This window comes from Merops nubicus, unplaced genomic scaffold (assembly GCF_000691845.1).
Source record: "Merops nubicus isolate BGI_N331 unplaced genomic scaffold, ASM69184v1 scaffold15374, whole genome shotgun sequence".
Taxonomy (NCBI): Eukaryota; Metazoa; Chordata; class Aves; order Coraciiformes; family Meropidae; genus Merops; species Merops nubicus.
In genome coordinates, this window is record NW_008602410.1 from 12,340 (window position 1) to 30,536 (window position 18,197).

The 18,197-nt window shown below is 41.2% G+C and overlaps 1 protein-coding gene and 1 non-coding gene across 2 annotated transcripts in view; both read left to right on the forward strand.

Moving 5' to 3' along the window:
* PANK3 (pantothenate kinase 3) overlaps positions 1-5,747 on the forward strand; it is an 18,085-nt gene extending 12,338 nt beyond the window's left edge. The window contains exons 5-7 of the mRNA XM_008938357.1: positions 849-972; positions 4,011-4,136; positions 5,490-5,747. Coding sequence (XP_008936605.1) covers positions 849-972; positions 4,011-4,136; positions 5,490-5,540 — 301 coding nt within the window. The 3' untranslated portion in view covers positions 5,541-5,747. The remainder of the gene's footprint in view (positions 1-848; positions 973-4,010; positions 4,137-5,489) is intronic.
* Positions 5,748-17,266: 11,519 nt separating this feature from the next.
* Positions 17,267-17,338, forward strand: TRNAD-GUC. Its single transcript has one exon. It is a non-coding gene; the product is annotated as a tRNA-Asp (tRNA).
* The last annotated feature ends 859 nt before the right edge of the window (positions 17,339-18,197 follow it).

Below are 18,197 nucleotides of genomic sequence, written 5' to 3' on the forward strand. Positions count from 1 at the left end.
AATTCACAGTACCTTAATTCTTCTCCCTCTCCAGCCAGCTGAATCAAAGCCTCTTGAGAGAGCATACACTGAGAGGCATTAATATGTGCAAACTTTACACCTCTAGTCAGTTCATCTTAACTTGCTCTGTATATATGTACTTTTTCTTCTTACTTTAAGATCCTTAGGATCTTTAATGACTATTTGAGTTTTAGAATAATTAGGATTCTGTCTCTCTGAACTGACTTGGCTATGGCACAGAGTCCTTAGTGGTAAAATATGCATAGCAAGGGATTCTTGTCTTGCCTTTTTTATAATTCATTGAGAAATTATCTACTCCATATAGTAATGGACATGTCCTTCTAACCTAGAACTCCTCATTTAGACAAATTGCAGTCTGCCAGCTGTTTATTTTCTGTTTTGGAAGATTGTGTTCCATCAAAGCCATTCAACTCATGTCTGTTTTACTTCTACTTGGACACCAGAGAATTGGATAGATAATTGTGAGTGAGGAGGCAAGCATGAGGACTTGAAGGGTTCACCAGTCAGACTTAGGCATTGACTAAATTTACAGTGACTAGATTTACCTAAGGCTACTTTTTGCTGTAGGTGCTTCTGTGTGGAAGTCAGCAGTGTAAATCAAAATACTTGGGGGGGGGCATTATAATAAGGTTGACTGTTTCCCGTGAAGGAATAAATACATATGTTGTAGTGTCAGTTGCCAAATTGCTGTATTTAATACAGACCTAAAAAGGGAACTCCCTAAGGACAAACATGAGAATTCAGTTATAGCATCAAAATGACATTGTGAAATTATTTTAAGTCCTCATGAATCACTTTGTACTTAATGAAATTTTTTCCCGTTCTAGTTTTGGGAATATGATCTACAAAGAAAAGAGAGAGTCTGTTAGTAAAGAAGATCTTGCAAGAGCCATATTGGTCACCATCACCAATAACATTGGGTCTATTGCCCGGATGTGTGCAGTAAATGAGGTAAAAACTTCTGACAAAGGAATGATGTATCTATAGGTCTGTTCTTTGGTTTCAGGTTAAGTGACTGCTAAAGTGGTGTACCATTTTAAACCTTTTAGCACATTCTCAAATGAAACAAAGAAGTTCCTGTAGTATTAAGGAACTAGGAATTGGTTCAGAATATTTTGCCTGTCTCTGGTAAAGTGGGATGAAGATATCTTTGCTAATGAGGGGGTAACTTGATGAGGAGGGCTTCAAGCTAGGTTTGTTCAGGGATGTATCCCAAAGCCTGCAGCTGAGTTGGGGACAGGGGCACAAGAGGTTGTGATGAAAGGATATGAGGTCCCTTTGTGAAAACTGAGTGATTGTGAGCCAAACTGAAGTCTGTGTACATAAACACAGACAACATGGGATACAAGAGGACCTGTAAGAGCTTGTTCTCATGAGGGACTATCCCAACCTATACTGGAAAGGTAACATGGCAGATGACAAGCCACCCATACTTCTCAGTGTGCTGGGGACAATTTTCTGATATGTGCTAGGCAGGCTGACTAGGCAAGCATGGTGCTGGACCTGCTGTGCATGAGTGAAGAACTGATCAGGAATTTCAGTGATGGCCTTGAAATAGTAGAATTTAAGATCCTGAGGAAAGTGAAGGCAAGTCTATTTGGACTTCAGGTTTCAGGGGATTTAGGAAGCAAGGTCTTGTGGAAGGCTATCCCAGTGGCATAAGGAGACCAGTTTGTTGATCTTTCAGGATCACATCGTCATGGCAAAAGCAGAAGGTGGGATGTAGGCTGGCTGCAGACGAGTTGAACTGAACACAGATCAGCAGTGTACAAGTGCTGTGGTGAGGGTTCACCTGGTACTGAGGTGCATTAGCAACCACATAGCCAGCAGGTCAGAGGAGGTGACCTCTTTCCCCCTCCTCCCCAACCACCACCAACACCCAAAAGAGAAGCACTGGCAAACTAGAACAAGTTTAACAGGCAGGTTACCAAGACAGGGCCCTGCCCTGGAGCACCTGATGCGTGAGCAGACGCTTGAGGGTTCCAAGTTAAGTCTGGAAATGAAGCTGAAGCCTGGAGTAGTTGGCACTATCTAGAGAGGGTTACAAGGAAGATGCTGCCAGCTATGCACAGCAGAATGATGGGAAGCAATGGATGCAACATGGAGCAAAGGGAATTGGTGTAAGGGGGAAAAAAAGATGCTCACAGTGAGAGTGCTTAAGCCCTGAAACATGGACCTAGTGAGACTATGGACTCAGTGTCCTTGGAGAGTTTCAAAACATGTGAAGAGCAACTTTGACATTTAAATTGCTGCAAGACCTGCATCGAGCAGTGCATAGGACCTAATGGCCTCCAGCAGTTTCTTCAAGCTGAAATTCTCTGTTTAAAGCTCATATAAAGCTTTGTATCCGGTTAAGCATTATTTTTAATTTTTACCAATTCCTGAGAATTGAAATTGTTCTGACACCTGTTTTCTTACTGGTGGATACACAACCAATTTCCTGGCATATTGTATTTCTCAAAGCTCTGCTAAATAGAATTAGTATGTGTTCAGTTTCAGTATGATTAGCATGGACAGTTGTGAACCTGTGGACGTATACTGGATTCAGGCACAGAAGATATGGCTGTCTGAGCTACAGGGGTTTCCTCCTGTATTACCAACAAATTTTGGATACAGTGAGGTTTAGTAACAGCTTTCTTAAAGGAGTGTATGGGTGACTGTATTTACAGCTCTGCTTAAAACCTGTGGACGTGTTAGTCTCAGAAATACCAACAACCTTGTTAGCTGCAGTAACCTTCCTTATGCTTAGGAGCCAGACTAATATTTTTCTAGTTTTAATATTGCCAGTTCTCCCTCAGTTTCCTTCTGTGTCTTTCTCTTTTGCCTGTCTTGAAGAAGAAAGTTATTTTTGTGGGTAAAAACTTAATTTTGGCTTTTTTGCTTTATGGCAAAGCTTATTAACAAAAGAGTTAGAATGAGGGTGTAAGTTAAAAGTACATACTAACAGTTTGAGGCAAATGGATGTGATTTATATTGATGGGTGTGGGCAAATGAGTACAAACCAAAGCTCGTAAACTGCACACATTAGCTTTATTCCAAGTTGTTCTGGTCCAATTCCAGCTATGTCACAGAACTACGAATCCTAAGAAATGGTTAACAGGGATACACAAACTAGTATCTTGAACTGATGTATGGAGATAAAACGGATTTAATTACACCAGCTTTCTGCTATAGAGCATAATTATGTTTGGGTGTCTTAACAGTGTGTTTATCTTCACTAGGAACTGATCAAGATGGTGAAAAAGGTTTCATGTTAGTCGTTTGACTATGGATTGAATTGTCATACTAGTGTTTGTAACAACTTGGATACAAGTATTGATCTAACAAAATCAAGCACTACGTTAAGCACTAACAATTCAGTTTTCTTTGGTTCTTGCTTTCATATCATTAAACCAGTGTTTAATGTTGCTTCCATTTAATACTGGATCAATTTCATTGAATGGAGAAAGTTAAGAGATTTTAACTTTTTTTTTCATTTGACTTGATTTAAAATTCACAGCTCACTTCTAGTATTTAAGTCTTAGCCTCAAGTTAGGCGAAGGTATCGTGAGGTCTGAAGATGAAAGGAACACTTGCTATGTCTCACTGTCTTCGGCTTCTTTACAGTGCTGCCTTGTTGCATATGGATCAAGCAGCATTGTACAGGGCTATGAAGGCATTGAGTCTTCTCTACCAAATACAAGTATTGTTCATGTAGTGTCACTTGGAGATGGGCTTTTTCTTTGGCTTAATTACTGAAAATGCTCTATTAGTTTGTAGCAAAATGCTACTTCTCTGTAAATTAAGTTCTCTAATTCTTGAGAGTTGTACTTTTTTCCTTTTCCCAAAGGATGCTGTGCTTTAAATTTTAGAACCATATTTTAATTGTGTATTGTTTATTTCTTGGTTTGGCTTTTTTTCTTGCTCGAGGTAGTCTGCTCTTTTATGTTTCAGGGATGTGGTAAACAGTGAAAAGACGTAATGCTTTGCTGTTTTTCTCTTCTTTTTAGAAAATAAACAGAGTTGTGTTTGTTGGCAATTTTTTACGTGTGAATACTTTGTCGATGAAGCTTCTTGCGTATGCACTGGACTACTGGTCGAAAGGCCAGCTGAAGGCCTTGTTCCTGGAACATGAGGTATGCTCTGGTTCATCTGTCTTGCCGTAAATCACAAATGCAAGTGTTGAGTAGCTCTCATAAGCATGATACCATGAGACATCAAGTGCTCAGTAAACCTTGAAAACAGAGGAGGTTTGCCATGCGGTTGATTCTTAGGGGACAGTGCTCTCTGCCAGGGAAGCACTGTACTCGCTTTGGCCTGTCAGTTCACACCATGGACCTTTGGAGAGGAATCAGAAAATGTTAAGCTCTCTCTAAGGTTTAACAGTCTTTCCGTTGGTTTGGGTGGAGTAAGTATTGTATTCCAGAAGATTACAGAGAGATCTAAAGCACAGGCCCTTGAAATATTTGCATTGTTCTCGGCTGAGCTTGAGCAATGTCCTGATAGTCAAGACTGCTTCTACCAAGGGCTGTTTTTACAACACCACAGATACATCTTGCAATTATTGTAGTGATTTTATGCTTTGGGACTAATATGCCTTTGGGCAGCTTCTGCTATCTAGATCAGTACATAATGCAGAGAGAGTTGACCTGTTTTGGTTAAAATATAAGCATTGAATATTAATTACAGGTGCAATGTTTGAGAGACTTGTAGTATCTTTGCAGTGGCCTAATAATTTTTGTCCTCTATTTGTTGGTCTGCAGATGATACTACAGCATTATGTCTATTCCCCTTCAGTTGATTTTCACACCTTTTTCCTTTGTTGCTTATCCTGAGACTGACTGTAGTCTGTCTTGGTGCTATTGTCTACAGGAATAGCAGAATGGTTCCTTGTTAGTTCTACCTACCCCCTTTGGATTTTTCATGGGTAAATTTTAAATTCTTATGTTTGGTCATGTGGAGATTCCAAGCACTTCGTAGTATTTCATAGTTACAGGGAGGGGGAAGATCTCACTTCCCCCAAGGGGAAAAGTAATCCAACAGGAGAATGTGGTTCTTTGTGTGCATGTAAGTATCCAGACCAAAGCATGGTGGTGAAGCGTGGACATAATTCTTTCAAACCGTGAGGTGCGGTTAGTTCAAGAAATTTTTGACTTGTACCTTAGGAGTAGCATTGCTATGGATATTTAAGATCCTTTAGCAACCAAAATACACAGCTTCTCTAGGAAAAACAAACCAAACTTGACTTCCGTGCTTTAGGAGTCATTGATAGATGTCTTGGAAGTCCTGCAGTGTATGTGGAGACTAGGGGTGAAATCTCCCGAAGTTATCTAGATAAGAAAGATAAAATGCTTGTCTCTCAAAGCTTAAAAAAATTATTTTTAAAGATTGTATCTTAAAAGTGATACTTTGTCATCACTGAAATGTGATTAGTGCAGAATTTAATAACCTACTTGAACCTGAAGTATATTTTTGTTTGTTTTGAACAGGGATACTTTGGAGCTGTTGGTGCTCTTCTTGGGCTGCCAAATTTCAGTTGAGATACCCGACGTCACTACACTGAACTATTTTCCACCCAAATGACACTTGTTTATGGCGATGGGAACTAAATCAGGGGAAGGGAGAAGAAAATAGCAGATTTTCTGTAACTGTTTTTGAGAAGTGATTAGCTACTGAATATTACCATTGTAAGAAAGGGGTTTCTGTGTTGGGCATTGAGAAGTGAACTGTTTGGGGATATCGTTTGTTCTATGGTACATGTACCCAGTATTGAACTTCTAATATGCAATACATCCTCTGAAAACAAGCTTCCAGAAGAAGGAATGCCAGACCTTTAAGTGCTTAGCATGGAAATATCGCAAATTTACTCTTGAGGCTTTAGGCCCATCAGTTTTGTATATAATTGATGAAGGAGAAATTGTCATTAATTATACTACGTTACAAGCACCGTTTCCCACAGGTATGCACAGAAAACAACTTTAAAAACAGTAAGGTGCTATCTACAGGATGAGAAAACTGTAGGCAATTGCTTCCCACAGTAAGGATAGTAATTATTGTGTTTTTATGTATAACGGAAATAATACTGATACTTCAGTTTTCAGTGGGAAGAATAGGAACGGAGTCAGCCAAAGCAGCAGATTAAGCAGTTGAAGTTTTGAAGGTTTTGTGAAGATATTCTCTTGCCCTTTTCATTTGTTTGAAGATGTGGCTGGTGTTTTGGGAAGACAAAGTTTTTTTGGAAGTTATTTTTTAGAGGATGTGACTTCCAAAATGCCTTCTGGGTTCTTTGGTCTCTCTTGTAAATTCTGACATTATTCACCATCATTTGTAAAGGTACCACAGAGCCTGAGAGAACTGAAGAAATCCTTATAAAATAGACTAAACACAGGACCTCAATTCTGATGCTTTGGCTCATTTCTGTAGAGGTTTGTAACATTTCTGCCCCGTCCTACTAATTTGAAAGTGTGATTGATTTTTTTTTTTTTTTTTACTTAATTTTATAGGAGTTTAATATAATCTGATTAGATGTTGAAAATGGAAAACTGGTGGCTGGCTTTTGGATTTGGAAGCTTGTTTTTGAAAGTTGAGGACAGCATCAAAGTTTGTATTGCAACACCAAACGGACCAATATTTAGTGCACTTGCAATATGGAACCACTCATCAAATTGTGGCCTTGGAATAAAATCCATACTCTGGAACTGATCTTTGGGGTTTTCTGTATACTTTTAAAATTTACAGTTGTGATTACTCTAATAAGCTTAGTCCTGAAACCAGGGCATGAGATCTTAAACTTGTCAGACTATTACACAGTCATTAGCTATATGACTGGACTAAAGAGCTACCCAATTTTATGATATCATTTTAATGTTAAATATTTACCATAATTGCATGAGGAACAACCAGACTAGAACAATTCATGTCTTGGGTTTTAAGGTATTTTAAAACTGATTATTCCACAGCATGGCTGTGTTGTAGTCACAGACACATCCACCAAGTGTGTTAGAAACCTCTATGTGCTATTTTCAGTCTTCTCTTTCTTCCCTTGAAATTCAAAGCCCCATACTAACATCATATGGGTTTTGTTGTGTTGTGTTTTTTTTTTTTTTTTCCTGGGGTCCTTTAACAGTTCAGTAACTTAGAGTAACCAGTTCATTAAGCCCAATGTCAATGGCAAATGCAGTTCCATTTATTGTTGGTTTTCCCAGTACTCATACGACATTTCCTTTGTGCTTGCTTTGGTGTTTTATTTTAGACATTAAAAAAACAAATTACACTCACAGTTCAATAGCTGCAATGCTAAATTAGAGCACTTCAGAATATAGTGGATATGGGTTTTGTAGAATGTCTTTAAGTGCTGTATACTGTTCCTTTGAAGTTACAGTTGACTATAGAAAGTAACTCTATTTGGATACGAAATTTTGTAAAAACTTAATTTTCTGAATGTTTTGACAGCCTCCTGCAAACCAACTGCATGTTCTTGCAAAGTAAGGTACTTTAAGACACGTACTACATCTTAATTAGAAACAGTTCCTTTAGACCATACTTATTGCTATTTCACTTCTCATTTTGTGATGCTGAAAGAGAGCTACTCTTGAAGCAGGAATTAGAAGTTACTTGTTTATTTAATCAGAAGCACATACAGAAGATTACATGATGACCGTGGTTAATTTAAACCATCTGAGTTTGACATGACATAAGATAACATTTTTAAAAATAAATTGGTACAGAATGAATTAATGGAGTAATCCTTGAATAGCTGTACAGTATAGAAACTGCTGTGAAAATCAGAAAGTATGCCCTACCTCTGTTTTACTTCCCCTGAGCTTCAAAGAAATTGGCTTCCATTTGCTAGTTTTATCAGCACAAATGTTACTGTATTACAGGAGTGACCAGAGAAGTTTTTAAGGCCTACTGTGAAGCAAGGGGCCTGTATTTAAGCCACATCTTTGTGTTTCATCTCATTTTCTCTCAACTTAAAACTTGTTACTAGAGTCTCCAAAGGCTGACTCTACCATCAGTGGGAACGCTAGGTATCACAAACAGTTAAGCCTCAAGGTCTTTTGATCTAAATTCTCTCATAAATAGGTTTAAAAGGCTTTTTTTCTTTTATACAAATCACTGAAGTAACTTGCTTTTTCCTGATCCCTGGTTTTACTTTCACCCTTGCCATTTCTTTTCTTCTAAGCTAACTGATTGAAGCTGCTTTAGAGTGAATTGATTCGATGTGATGTACTACCGTAGGGAAAATTTGGAGTTTTCTCAGGGCTGCTGTTGTCTTCTCGAGTGGAACCACTTCTCTGGAGGAAAGCTGCGTGATATTTCTTCTTCTAAAGTAAAATGTAAAGCTCCATTTGAATGTGTAATCATTTTCAGCTCAATCAGCCATGTGAGCGCCTTTTAATTTTTTTTCATACAATGCCAATTTTGCTGGGACTAGGACTTTATCCATGAGATTTCCTAACCAGTGTTGCTTACCAGAGAAATGGCAGATATTTTTATTGGCCATGGAGATAATCCCTTCAATCCAACATAGCTAGAGATGCCAGGAAAAGAGCATCAGGTTTCTGGCTTCTTATCCCTGTAGCCCTCACCTTGAGCTAATGCTGTTGCATTTCTTGGTCTCATCCCTCCAGCTTCGTCTTTTTAAGTATTACGCACAGTCCTGCTGTATTGGTAGCTCCCTAAAAATCATGCAAGTTTTTAGCGAGATACAGACTATTTCTGGCCAAAGAAGTTTGTTTTTAGATGAAGCTAATCCAAGCTGACATGGCTATTAAACTTAACCACTTTCACCTTTCTGATCCTGCTCAGGGTAACTGCAGTTTGAATGAGAAGGGAACAACTTCTATGATACATTTTGAATATTTATTAAGCTGGCATGAACACATCCTCAGTGTTCTTTACTGAAGCCAGCAGAGGTTTAAGTATAAACACATTTTCATTCTGTTTAGTAAAGTGTTGATACATTTAACAGTTCAGAGAGAACCAGCACTGGCAACTTTGTCTTAAGCTTCGTTGAGATTTTCAAAGGGTGTTCAGATGTCTGACCTGCCTTTTGGAGACCTTCCCTCTCTCTCTCCCTAGTGTGCTGTAAGCAGGCACTTGTGGTTCTACCAGCACCTCTGTTGATAAATTTGAGAGTTACAGCGTGGAAAGAATATGAAACCACACTGTCCCGCTTACTCTCTAGCCTGTATATTAAGAACAAAAGATCTGTTCTGGCATCTTATAACAGATTAAATATTCCTTCAGTAGTACTGTGAGATTCCTACTTGCAGTTGAGTTGTTGCTGGTATGTATGCAAGGTGGTAATATTGCCTTTAAGGGTTCTAAAATGAACTCTGTCTCTATCCAGTCTGGGTCTTCAGGAAATACCTACTTCCAGGTAGGTTAGAATAACTTCTCATTTCTAAATGTTTCAGAATAACAGTGGGATTTTAATATTGGAACTATTTGACTAAGAACTGTCTTTCATCTTGAGCAAATCTGTGCTTCTTAAAGACTAGATGGTGTCTTACACATTAGTCATTAACTTACATTAATACTTCTATTTACATTCAACCTGTTTTTAAATATCACTTTCACATTCTGGTGGCTGTAATCCTGAGGAAACAGTCAGGTCCAGTTCAGAACAAAGGCAAAGGTCAGTGTGGTTCTGTTGAGCTAGTTGTGGTCAGCTTTTTATCCTGAGTGCATCTGCACACCTAACAAGACTAGTTCTTTCCCTTGTCAGTGTTTTCCTAGTGATAGGGCTTTCTACATCCTTTCATTATTTTTTTGGTTTTGTAGGTTTAAATAACGGGTAATGTGTGATGGAGTTTTGCTTAGGTTAAAAAGTTAACAAAAATCTGTGGTTCAGATGAGAAGTATTTGACGCTAGGAACACACTTGACATGGAGTTACTGGTTTGGCTATATTCATTTTTCCATTTCCCATTAAACTGCGGGGCTGGGGCAGACTTCACAATTGTTGTGGTAAAAATGGGTCCTCACATGTGACCATGGGAGATAAGAAAGTGCTTTATCACAGTGCAGAGGGATAATTCCCTGCTTACATTCTTAAAGTTTTACAGATATATTCCAAAGTACATCGCTAGTGTTCTGTCATCTGTGATAAAATTGCTAATTAGGTTTAAAGAGCCTGCAAAGAAGCTTGTTTTATTAGTTTTGTTTACTTTGCAGGTGTAAAGCATATTAAGTATCCTTAAAAACACACTTTCTGAAAACATCTCAAAAGACGCTGTAATATATTTGTAATTATTAATGTGCTAAAGGAATATGTTTGAGCAGTCTGGGCTTTCGTAACTGAGTGCCAAATCCTGCTTGCTTTAGTTACTTGGGTAGATGATTCTATTAAATGGGGACTGTTTTAAACTAATGAGGAAGATTTGGCCTCAGGGTCATCTGCCTAGGGAACACAGTAATGCTCCTCAGCATATTCCTGCTATTTGTTGAAAATAAAGATTCTAAATAGAAATTGTAAATAAAATATATATGGCCTGATCCTTTTCACAGACTTAAAAGTTACCATTTGCAGTTATTTTTTTGGCCTTATTTCAAGTTGCCCTTTTTTGGTTTTTTTTAGAGTATGTGGACTCTGTTAATGTGGCAAGTTCTTGGCAGGTTTGGCTTCCTGTCAGGCCCGTAACGTTCCCGTTGTGCGTTACGACGTGGATGAGTTTTCATTGCTGGGTTTCCGCGTTAGCCTTCATCTTGTGCTGTCACCGTAGGTGTTTAAACAAACAGAGTCAAGTAGAACACGATTGGTGTTTGTTCTCTGCTAAAACTTCCAAGAAAATCAGCCATTACTGTAAACATTGGAGGAAGCTGTGGAAAATGTGAAAATACCCATTTAAGATGCTGTTAAAAGCTAGATGTGTTAATTAGTTTTGCCAATCAAATAAACTGGAATAAACTGTCAGTTGCTAACCTTTGCTATGAATTGCAGATATTTCACCATTCTTGTAGCATCAATTTAAGAACACTGTAAATACAATCTATGGGAGGAAGTATATTGGTTTCAGATTGTGCATTACAAAAGAATTTAATTATAAGACTAGTGAATTAGTATTTCAAGACATTACATTATGACAGCTAGAACATGAAAATTAGTGTGTTGATGTCATAGGATATAGAGGGCTTTTGATCTTCTGCACTTTTCTTCTATTCCTGAGTTTTGGCATTTTATCAAACGAGTATTTAATTTTCCATCTACTGTCTCATCGTCTGCAGGCCTTCTAATCACCAATTGCTGTCTTCAAATATTTGTTTTAGGTAGCTAGCAAAATGGACAGGCAAATTTATCCATTGTAAACCCTTGTAGGATGCAAGTTCTCCGAAGAGCCATTTGGTTAAGTTGCCTTATTCTATCACATTGCACTCATGCTATGTCTCCAGTTCCTTGTTTACTGTTCAGGCACTGAAGAAGTGATGTAAAAATAATGTGCTACAAATTTTTATTCATAAATTACTGATGAATACCCTTGTGTCACCTGTTGATACAGCTCTTGTAAATTTTACCTTTATGCCATCTGTAATACAGCTCTTGTAAATTGTTTAAATTATTTTTCTTTTTATAGATTCTCATTATTGAATGTACAGATTAGGTCGCTTTAATACGTCACTGAGTCATTTGATTGGGGCGCAAATATGGCCAACGCTGTACTTCTACCCATCAAAACTGTAAATAATCCTTTACTGCTCGTTTGCATGAATGAAGCTTGGATTTCATTTACTTTGTCATAACCAACTCCTCTGTCATGGGCCTACTTTTTTGCAGTTTATTTTCCTGGGTTTATTACCATTTGTTCTGTATGAATGTTGAAGAAGTACTTTGTCTTTTCCTAATAAATACTTTGAGATTATTCATACCGTGTGCCTACATTTGTGGGTTCTGGGGAAGGGATTTCTGGGTGTGGGTTTTTCCTTCAGCATCATAAATTGCTGTGATACTTGATACTGGGGGTTGTTGCATGATGTTTCATACTAAGGAAATGTGACTGGTACGGTTTTCATGCTCCTTTCTTGCTCTCCTTTAATAGAAGCCTGTACTTCACAGTTCTTAGCATCAGGTCCTGTCCTTTAAAACATTTGACGTCCTAAAGAACATTACTTTTGGAGTCTTAAAGTAGAACACACGCTATGAAGCTGCCGCAAGCTTTTGCCTGTGAGGTGGAGAGCATGTGCTTCATGCACACAGCTGACTCGGTTTTATTTTCCTGTGGAATAAACTACTTTGTGTACAAACCGCACATTACATATACCCTGCAATTATTTCTCTGTTGGAATTGGTCTTTGCATGTGTTTTGGAAGAGCCAGATTACATTGTCCTGAAGTTGTCCTGAGTGGATGCCGAACGGGCAGGAAGGTGTCAGGAGCGAGCTCTGTGCCACCACAGCATGCTGGCAGTGCGTCTTGGGACAAGCTTGCTGCGTCAGCATCTGCTCTCCAGGGTTCACTGTACAAATATTTTGGCCATCCAAACTACAAATCTTTAAACTGCCAAAAATGATACCCTGAAATTTCAATTCTGTTCTATCCCCATCAAGTCCGGCAAAGAGGAGCTCTGCACCACAGTGGTTCTTTTTACCTAGGAGAAATGAGCTAAGAAACACAAGTTTTTACCAGTGTGTGGGGTGTAGATTGACTTGGTTTGCCTTTTTTTTGTGGAGTAATAATCTTTTCTTTGCATGAACTGTAGTAGCCTTTTGTGGATGCTGGTTTGCATTTCAGCTGCGGTCCTTTGCTTCCTGGTGCAGCCTGTGTGTGAGCTCGGGGGACAGGGTAAGCTGTGGGAGCTTCCTTTAATGCTGTCTTATCTGGGGATCAGATTGAAAAAAAAAAAAAAAAAGTCTAGGAAATGAGTGGCTTCTCTCACTGTCACGCTGTGCAGCCAGTGGTATTTGAATTTTTATTGGACTCGGAAATGCAAACCTCTAACTTAATAATCCTTGTAACCTTCCTCTTTTTAGAACTGTGGGTTAAAAATGAAGTTTGCCTTTTGTCCCAGAGTGAAGCCCCGCTGCTCTAAGGGTGTTTGTCCATCAGCAGGGGTTCAGGAGGCGTGTCCACGTTCTGCCATCTCAGGCTACAGCACGAAAAAGTAGCATTGTGTGCAGGGTGTGGGAGGTCCAGGGGTGGTTGACCACCTTCTCCTGTTTCCAGACTGAAGGGAACTGACTCAGCACCACTCGCTGGGGGACTCAGCACCATCTCTGCCTCAGGGAGGCGTGTCAGCATTGCTCCATGTCCACGGGCTATCTCACAGAGAATTTTTGTGCAACCTCTAAGTATGGAGTTCAGAGAATTAATTTGGCCATGGTGGCTCCTTTGTAACCTTACAGGCTTATGGGGCAAACTGCCTCCAGGAGGCTGCAGTAGCTGGCTGGCCCTGGCTCCTAGTGTGGGTCCTGGCAGCTGGGTGATGATGGGAAATGAAGAAAGTAGCTTTGGCAGGGTCAAAAGCAGTTGCAGAAGGAAAGCCAACTTTCTGTAGGTAAAAAGTTTTCTTCTGACGACACAACAAAGCTCTTCATTTCCTGGAGTTGTCTTTCTTGGGAAGGACATAGCTGTGCCGTGTAGAAAGGAAATGTGGGTACTTTGAGTGCTTCAGGCCTTGGGAACGTTCTTTAGTTGATGAGCAACTTGGCAAGTTTTTTAAGGTGGGGACAGATACCTCTGTGGTGTGTGAACACTTATCCTCTCAACCCTCTAGATCCTGGCTGAGCAGTGCTGCTGAGAGAAACTTTTGGCCGTGGTTTATTGCAGCATTCTGCATTGTTTTTCTTTATGTAATTATAAAGGAGATTTCCATATAATTGCCCTAAAACAGCTTATGTATTGAGCAATGACTACAGGAAGTGTTCTAGCAGATTTTTGCATCATGAAACCCGAAAGGAGGAGGGATCCAAAGTTGACAGCATATTTCAAGCAGATGATGAAATACATTCCATCAGCTGTGGGGGAAGAAACACAAAGACAGTGAAGATTCGTGCCCAAACTCCAGACTCTGCAAGTCCCGAGAGGTAAAGGGCCTGCAGGCTGTGTGATTTTATTGCAGAGTAAATACCCAAGAAATTACTTTCAAATCAAATTTTGAATAGTTTCTGTGCTGCTTGTCATAGCCCTTCAAGGTTGGTTGTTCAGCCAATTTTCTGTCTACTCTGTTGTCCAGCTATTCATTCTGTATTTCACCAATTTGGCTCTTAAGTAAGAGATAGTGTCAAAGTCCTCGCTAAAGTCTAAACAAATGTGGTGCTCCTGTGTTAGCTACAGAGCCAGTCTTCACAGAAAGCTATAGGTGGGTCAGGCACAAGTTGCCCACGGTAAAGCCATGGTGTTTCGAATCACGGCCTTGTCTTTTGTGTGTCTGGATGTGTCTTACAGTAAGTTTTGCTCCGAGCCTTCCCAGGCACTAGGCTCTGGCTGACCAGCCAGTAGGACCCTGCAGACACCTTCCTGAGGATGACTGCAACATCTGCCTTTTTCCATCATCAGGAACCTTCCTTGGTGGCCGTGATCTGCCAGTGTTCAGCTCCATCCTTGCCCTCAGACAGCCTGTCTGGTCCCAGAGCATCACCCCAGTGCTCCTGAAGTGTTGTCATCTCCAGCAAGGAATGTCTTCCTCCCAGCGCTTTTCTCCTTAGGGCAAACCTCAGAAGTGAGAACCTGAGGCAAAGAAGGTATCAACTACTGTAGCCTTTTCTGTGTCTCTTGTTACCGGGGATCATGGGAGAAGTATAACCTCTTCTGGGGGAAGCTGAGATGCTTTGCTCCATTCTGCATTTAATTTCCATGGGCATTCACTTATGGAACACTCTACAATGGGAGAATATGATTTAAAATCTTAACTGAGATCTACAAGTTTGTGGTTGCTTATTAGCCTGGAGATCAGCCTGCCATCTGTGAGTAATGGTGTTCTCACTTTTCTGAAGGGGCTGTATTAAAAGTATTAAAAGGTTGGGAGTCTTTCATAACCCACAAGTGTCCAGATATGCAAGTTATTGAGTTGTCTCTGATGTAATCTCTTTACATATTGTTTATATCACAACTTTTGCTGGTTTGCTATCTGTGGAGAGTTACTGATGTCATTGGGTAGTAGACAATAAGATTTCCCAGAGAACATGTAGGAAGTAGAAGGTTTACATCAGTATTTTAGTGCTAAGAGGGAAAGGCATTACTTCTCTGTAGGACTTGTGACAAGGTTAGTGCTGGACAACGCAAACCTGCTCGTGGATGCCTCTCTTCCTCCTTCCCACCAAGTACATCACTGTTAGTGTTTGTCCTCTGGTTAAACAGAGACTTTAGTACAGGATTCACCCTTTGTGAGAGCTACGTCGCTGAGCTAATGCTGTGCACAAACAGCCCAGGAGTAGAACACGCCCCTTCCAACTGGAAAGGATAAGGGAGGAAAAAGCCACAACCCAAACAAACAAAACCCCCCTGGGCAGTTGGACTCCATGCTTTGCAAGTTGGTACCAGGGGAATTGCAAGTGTTCTGCATCTAATAGTCTGGTCTCTCTTCTGGCCATTAAACTTGTTTTAAAATGACAATTGATTCACCTTTCAGGTTGTGGTATTTAATGGCAGGCAGTTTGTAAGAGCCACCATTCCTCATACTGTGGAAACCAGTCAGCTTTACGTTGCCCACCTGCCCTTCCCAGTTCTCTCTCTTGGGCACTGGTGTGGTGACTTGCAGGCAGGGCCTTCTGGCCACAGGTCCTGCACTGGGCTGAGGCTTAACATCAGTGTCTGACCTACCAGGACAGGTGATAAATTTCAACAGGCTGAGACCTTTTGCTTATAAACTTGTAAAAGGGATCAGTTCAGAAACTTTCCAGGCTCTTTAGCCATCATTTGCAGGTGGTGTAGAGTTGACAGCTGGAGGCTGTAGCTGCTTCAGCTTTTCTCAGTCAATCCATTACTACCTCCAAGTTAACACCCCAGCTATCTCTGGAATTTTACGGGTATTTGTCAGCTCAAACTGAGACCTACATGAGACAGGAAAACAGTTCAGTCCTGCAGTTCTCATGTCCTTTGGAGATTAGGGTTTGATTCTGCTCCAGAGGAAAACTGATGACTTGGATAAGGGCAGAGTAAAAAACCCATCAGACAAAGAGGTACTAAGTTCTGTAATGGGACTATTTTAAAAAATCAGTTCCAGCTTCCACCAGCAATGTACCATAGATGTTACAAGCATCTTCCACACCAAATACTGCTGCTCTTTGCTCTGATGGGATGAGAACAGGACCTTTGAGGATCTAATCAAAGAGGTGTGTGATTTCAAGCTCTGTATATTCAGCTCTCTCATACTGGGACCTTGCATGGGGAACAGGGCAGAGAGGTGCCAATAAAAACAGCTCTTCTGCCAGACTGGAGAGGATCTTCAGGCAAACGTTGCAGCGTGGGAGGTTCCTTCAGCACACAGATCTGGTTACCAAACGCTCTACAGCTTGTTCCAGCCTGGGAAATTACAGTGGTATTAATTTAAAGCTGTTTGGTAACAGTTCACTAGCTGTGGTTGCACTTCACTCTGTGTCCATTTCCTCTGTATCAACTAACCAACCCGAAATTAGTCTTGACACAAAACTAACAGCTCATTTCCCGCCCACGGCTCTAGGTGCTGCCTCAGTGTGGTGATTTCTCCTCCTGCAGCTGGGCAGGGCTGAGGAGGACGGGTGGAGGCCTCCCTGGCCGGTAACCCATGACAGTGACACCAGATGCTCACCCCGAGCGGCTGGGCAGCATGTGGATGTGGTGCTGAGGGACACGGTCTGGCGGTGGACTTAGGCAGTGCTGGGTTTACGGCTGGACTCGATGATCTTAACATGTTCTCTGATTCTATGTTTTTCTTTATATTCTTCAGCTGTCATGAAATTTGGAAGGGAATTCTCTTGAGTTTTCCCTGTATCCTCAGTGTGTATTTCCTCATTTTTCCAGAATTTGCAGCAGTTCGGGTGGGGAGAGAGGAGTTTCTGAATCTTCACCCCATAAAACATTTTTTTTTCCTAACTTTCTGCTGTTAGATATGGATGTTACCTCGGAGTGTGTCACTCTGTACCCACAGAGGTGGGTGTGATGCAGCATCGTGCTCCTCAGTCCTGCCTTCCTTTGGTACTGACATCGTCACAGGGGCAGTGCCGGGGTAATTGGCACCACAAAGGCACCGTCACAGGGACAGCAGGGGGAGTAATCAGCAACCTCGTGGGGATGGGGGTGGTGCGTTCCCCTCCTCCCGCAAGTACGGAGCTGGCGGCCCTTGTCCTCGCTCCTCGTTAGTATAGTGGTGAGTAGCCCCGCCTGTCACGCGGGAGACCGGGGTTCGATTCCCCGACGGGGAGACTGTGCTTCCTTTTCCTTGCCTTGCGAGGAAGCCTTGCTTGTTTATGCGTCCGGCAGCGGACGCGGTGCGGGAGGAGAGAAGAGCGGCCGGCGCTGCCCGGGAACCGGCACTCGGTGGCCCTTCCCGGGCGCTGAGGGATGCCGAGATGTTGGTTTGTTTGTTTTTGGGTTTGTTTTTTTTTTTTTCCTGGAGAAGTGTTTCTGCCATCCCCGGAACCATTCCAGGTGAGGTTGGCCGGGGCTCAGAGCAACCTGCTCGAGTTGCAGATGTCCCTGCTCCCTGCAGGGGGGTTGGACTAGATGGCTTCCAAGGGGCCTTCCCACCCGAACCTCTGTGATTCTGTGGTCAGTTCCCATGGAAGCGAGTTGGGCGGCTGGTGGTGAGCAGAGATGGGCTCTGGTGGTGCACTCCCTGGCTCGGGGTGCTGGGGGCTCCCCTGCTCCTTGGGAGGGTGCTGGGTTGTGCGTGGTGCTGCCCAATGGATCCTGTATAACGGGCAGTAACACTCCTCTAAATGAATTTCTGGTCCGTCTGCCTCTAATACCTATTCTAGAAGAAAATTAACCTTAATTCTTAAATTAAGTGATCTATTATGACCCTTGATTATTTGTGAGGCCTGAATTGCCCTTATTGTTACCATTTGGTACCTTATTTCCAGTCTGCCTCCCCTGATCATCATCTGCATTTTTCCATTTACATACTGACTATCAAAAGCACTTAAACTCTGACTAAAACACATTTTTTGAAAGCAAACTTTCACATGAAAACTGTGTTTATTTTAACCAGCCAAATAAAACTATATGCCTTCTTATAGTTCCATGAAGTTCTTCTAAAACAAAAAAAACCCAAGCCACTTC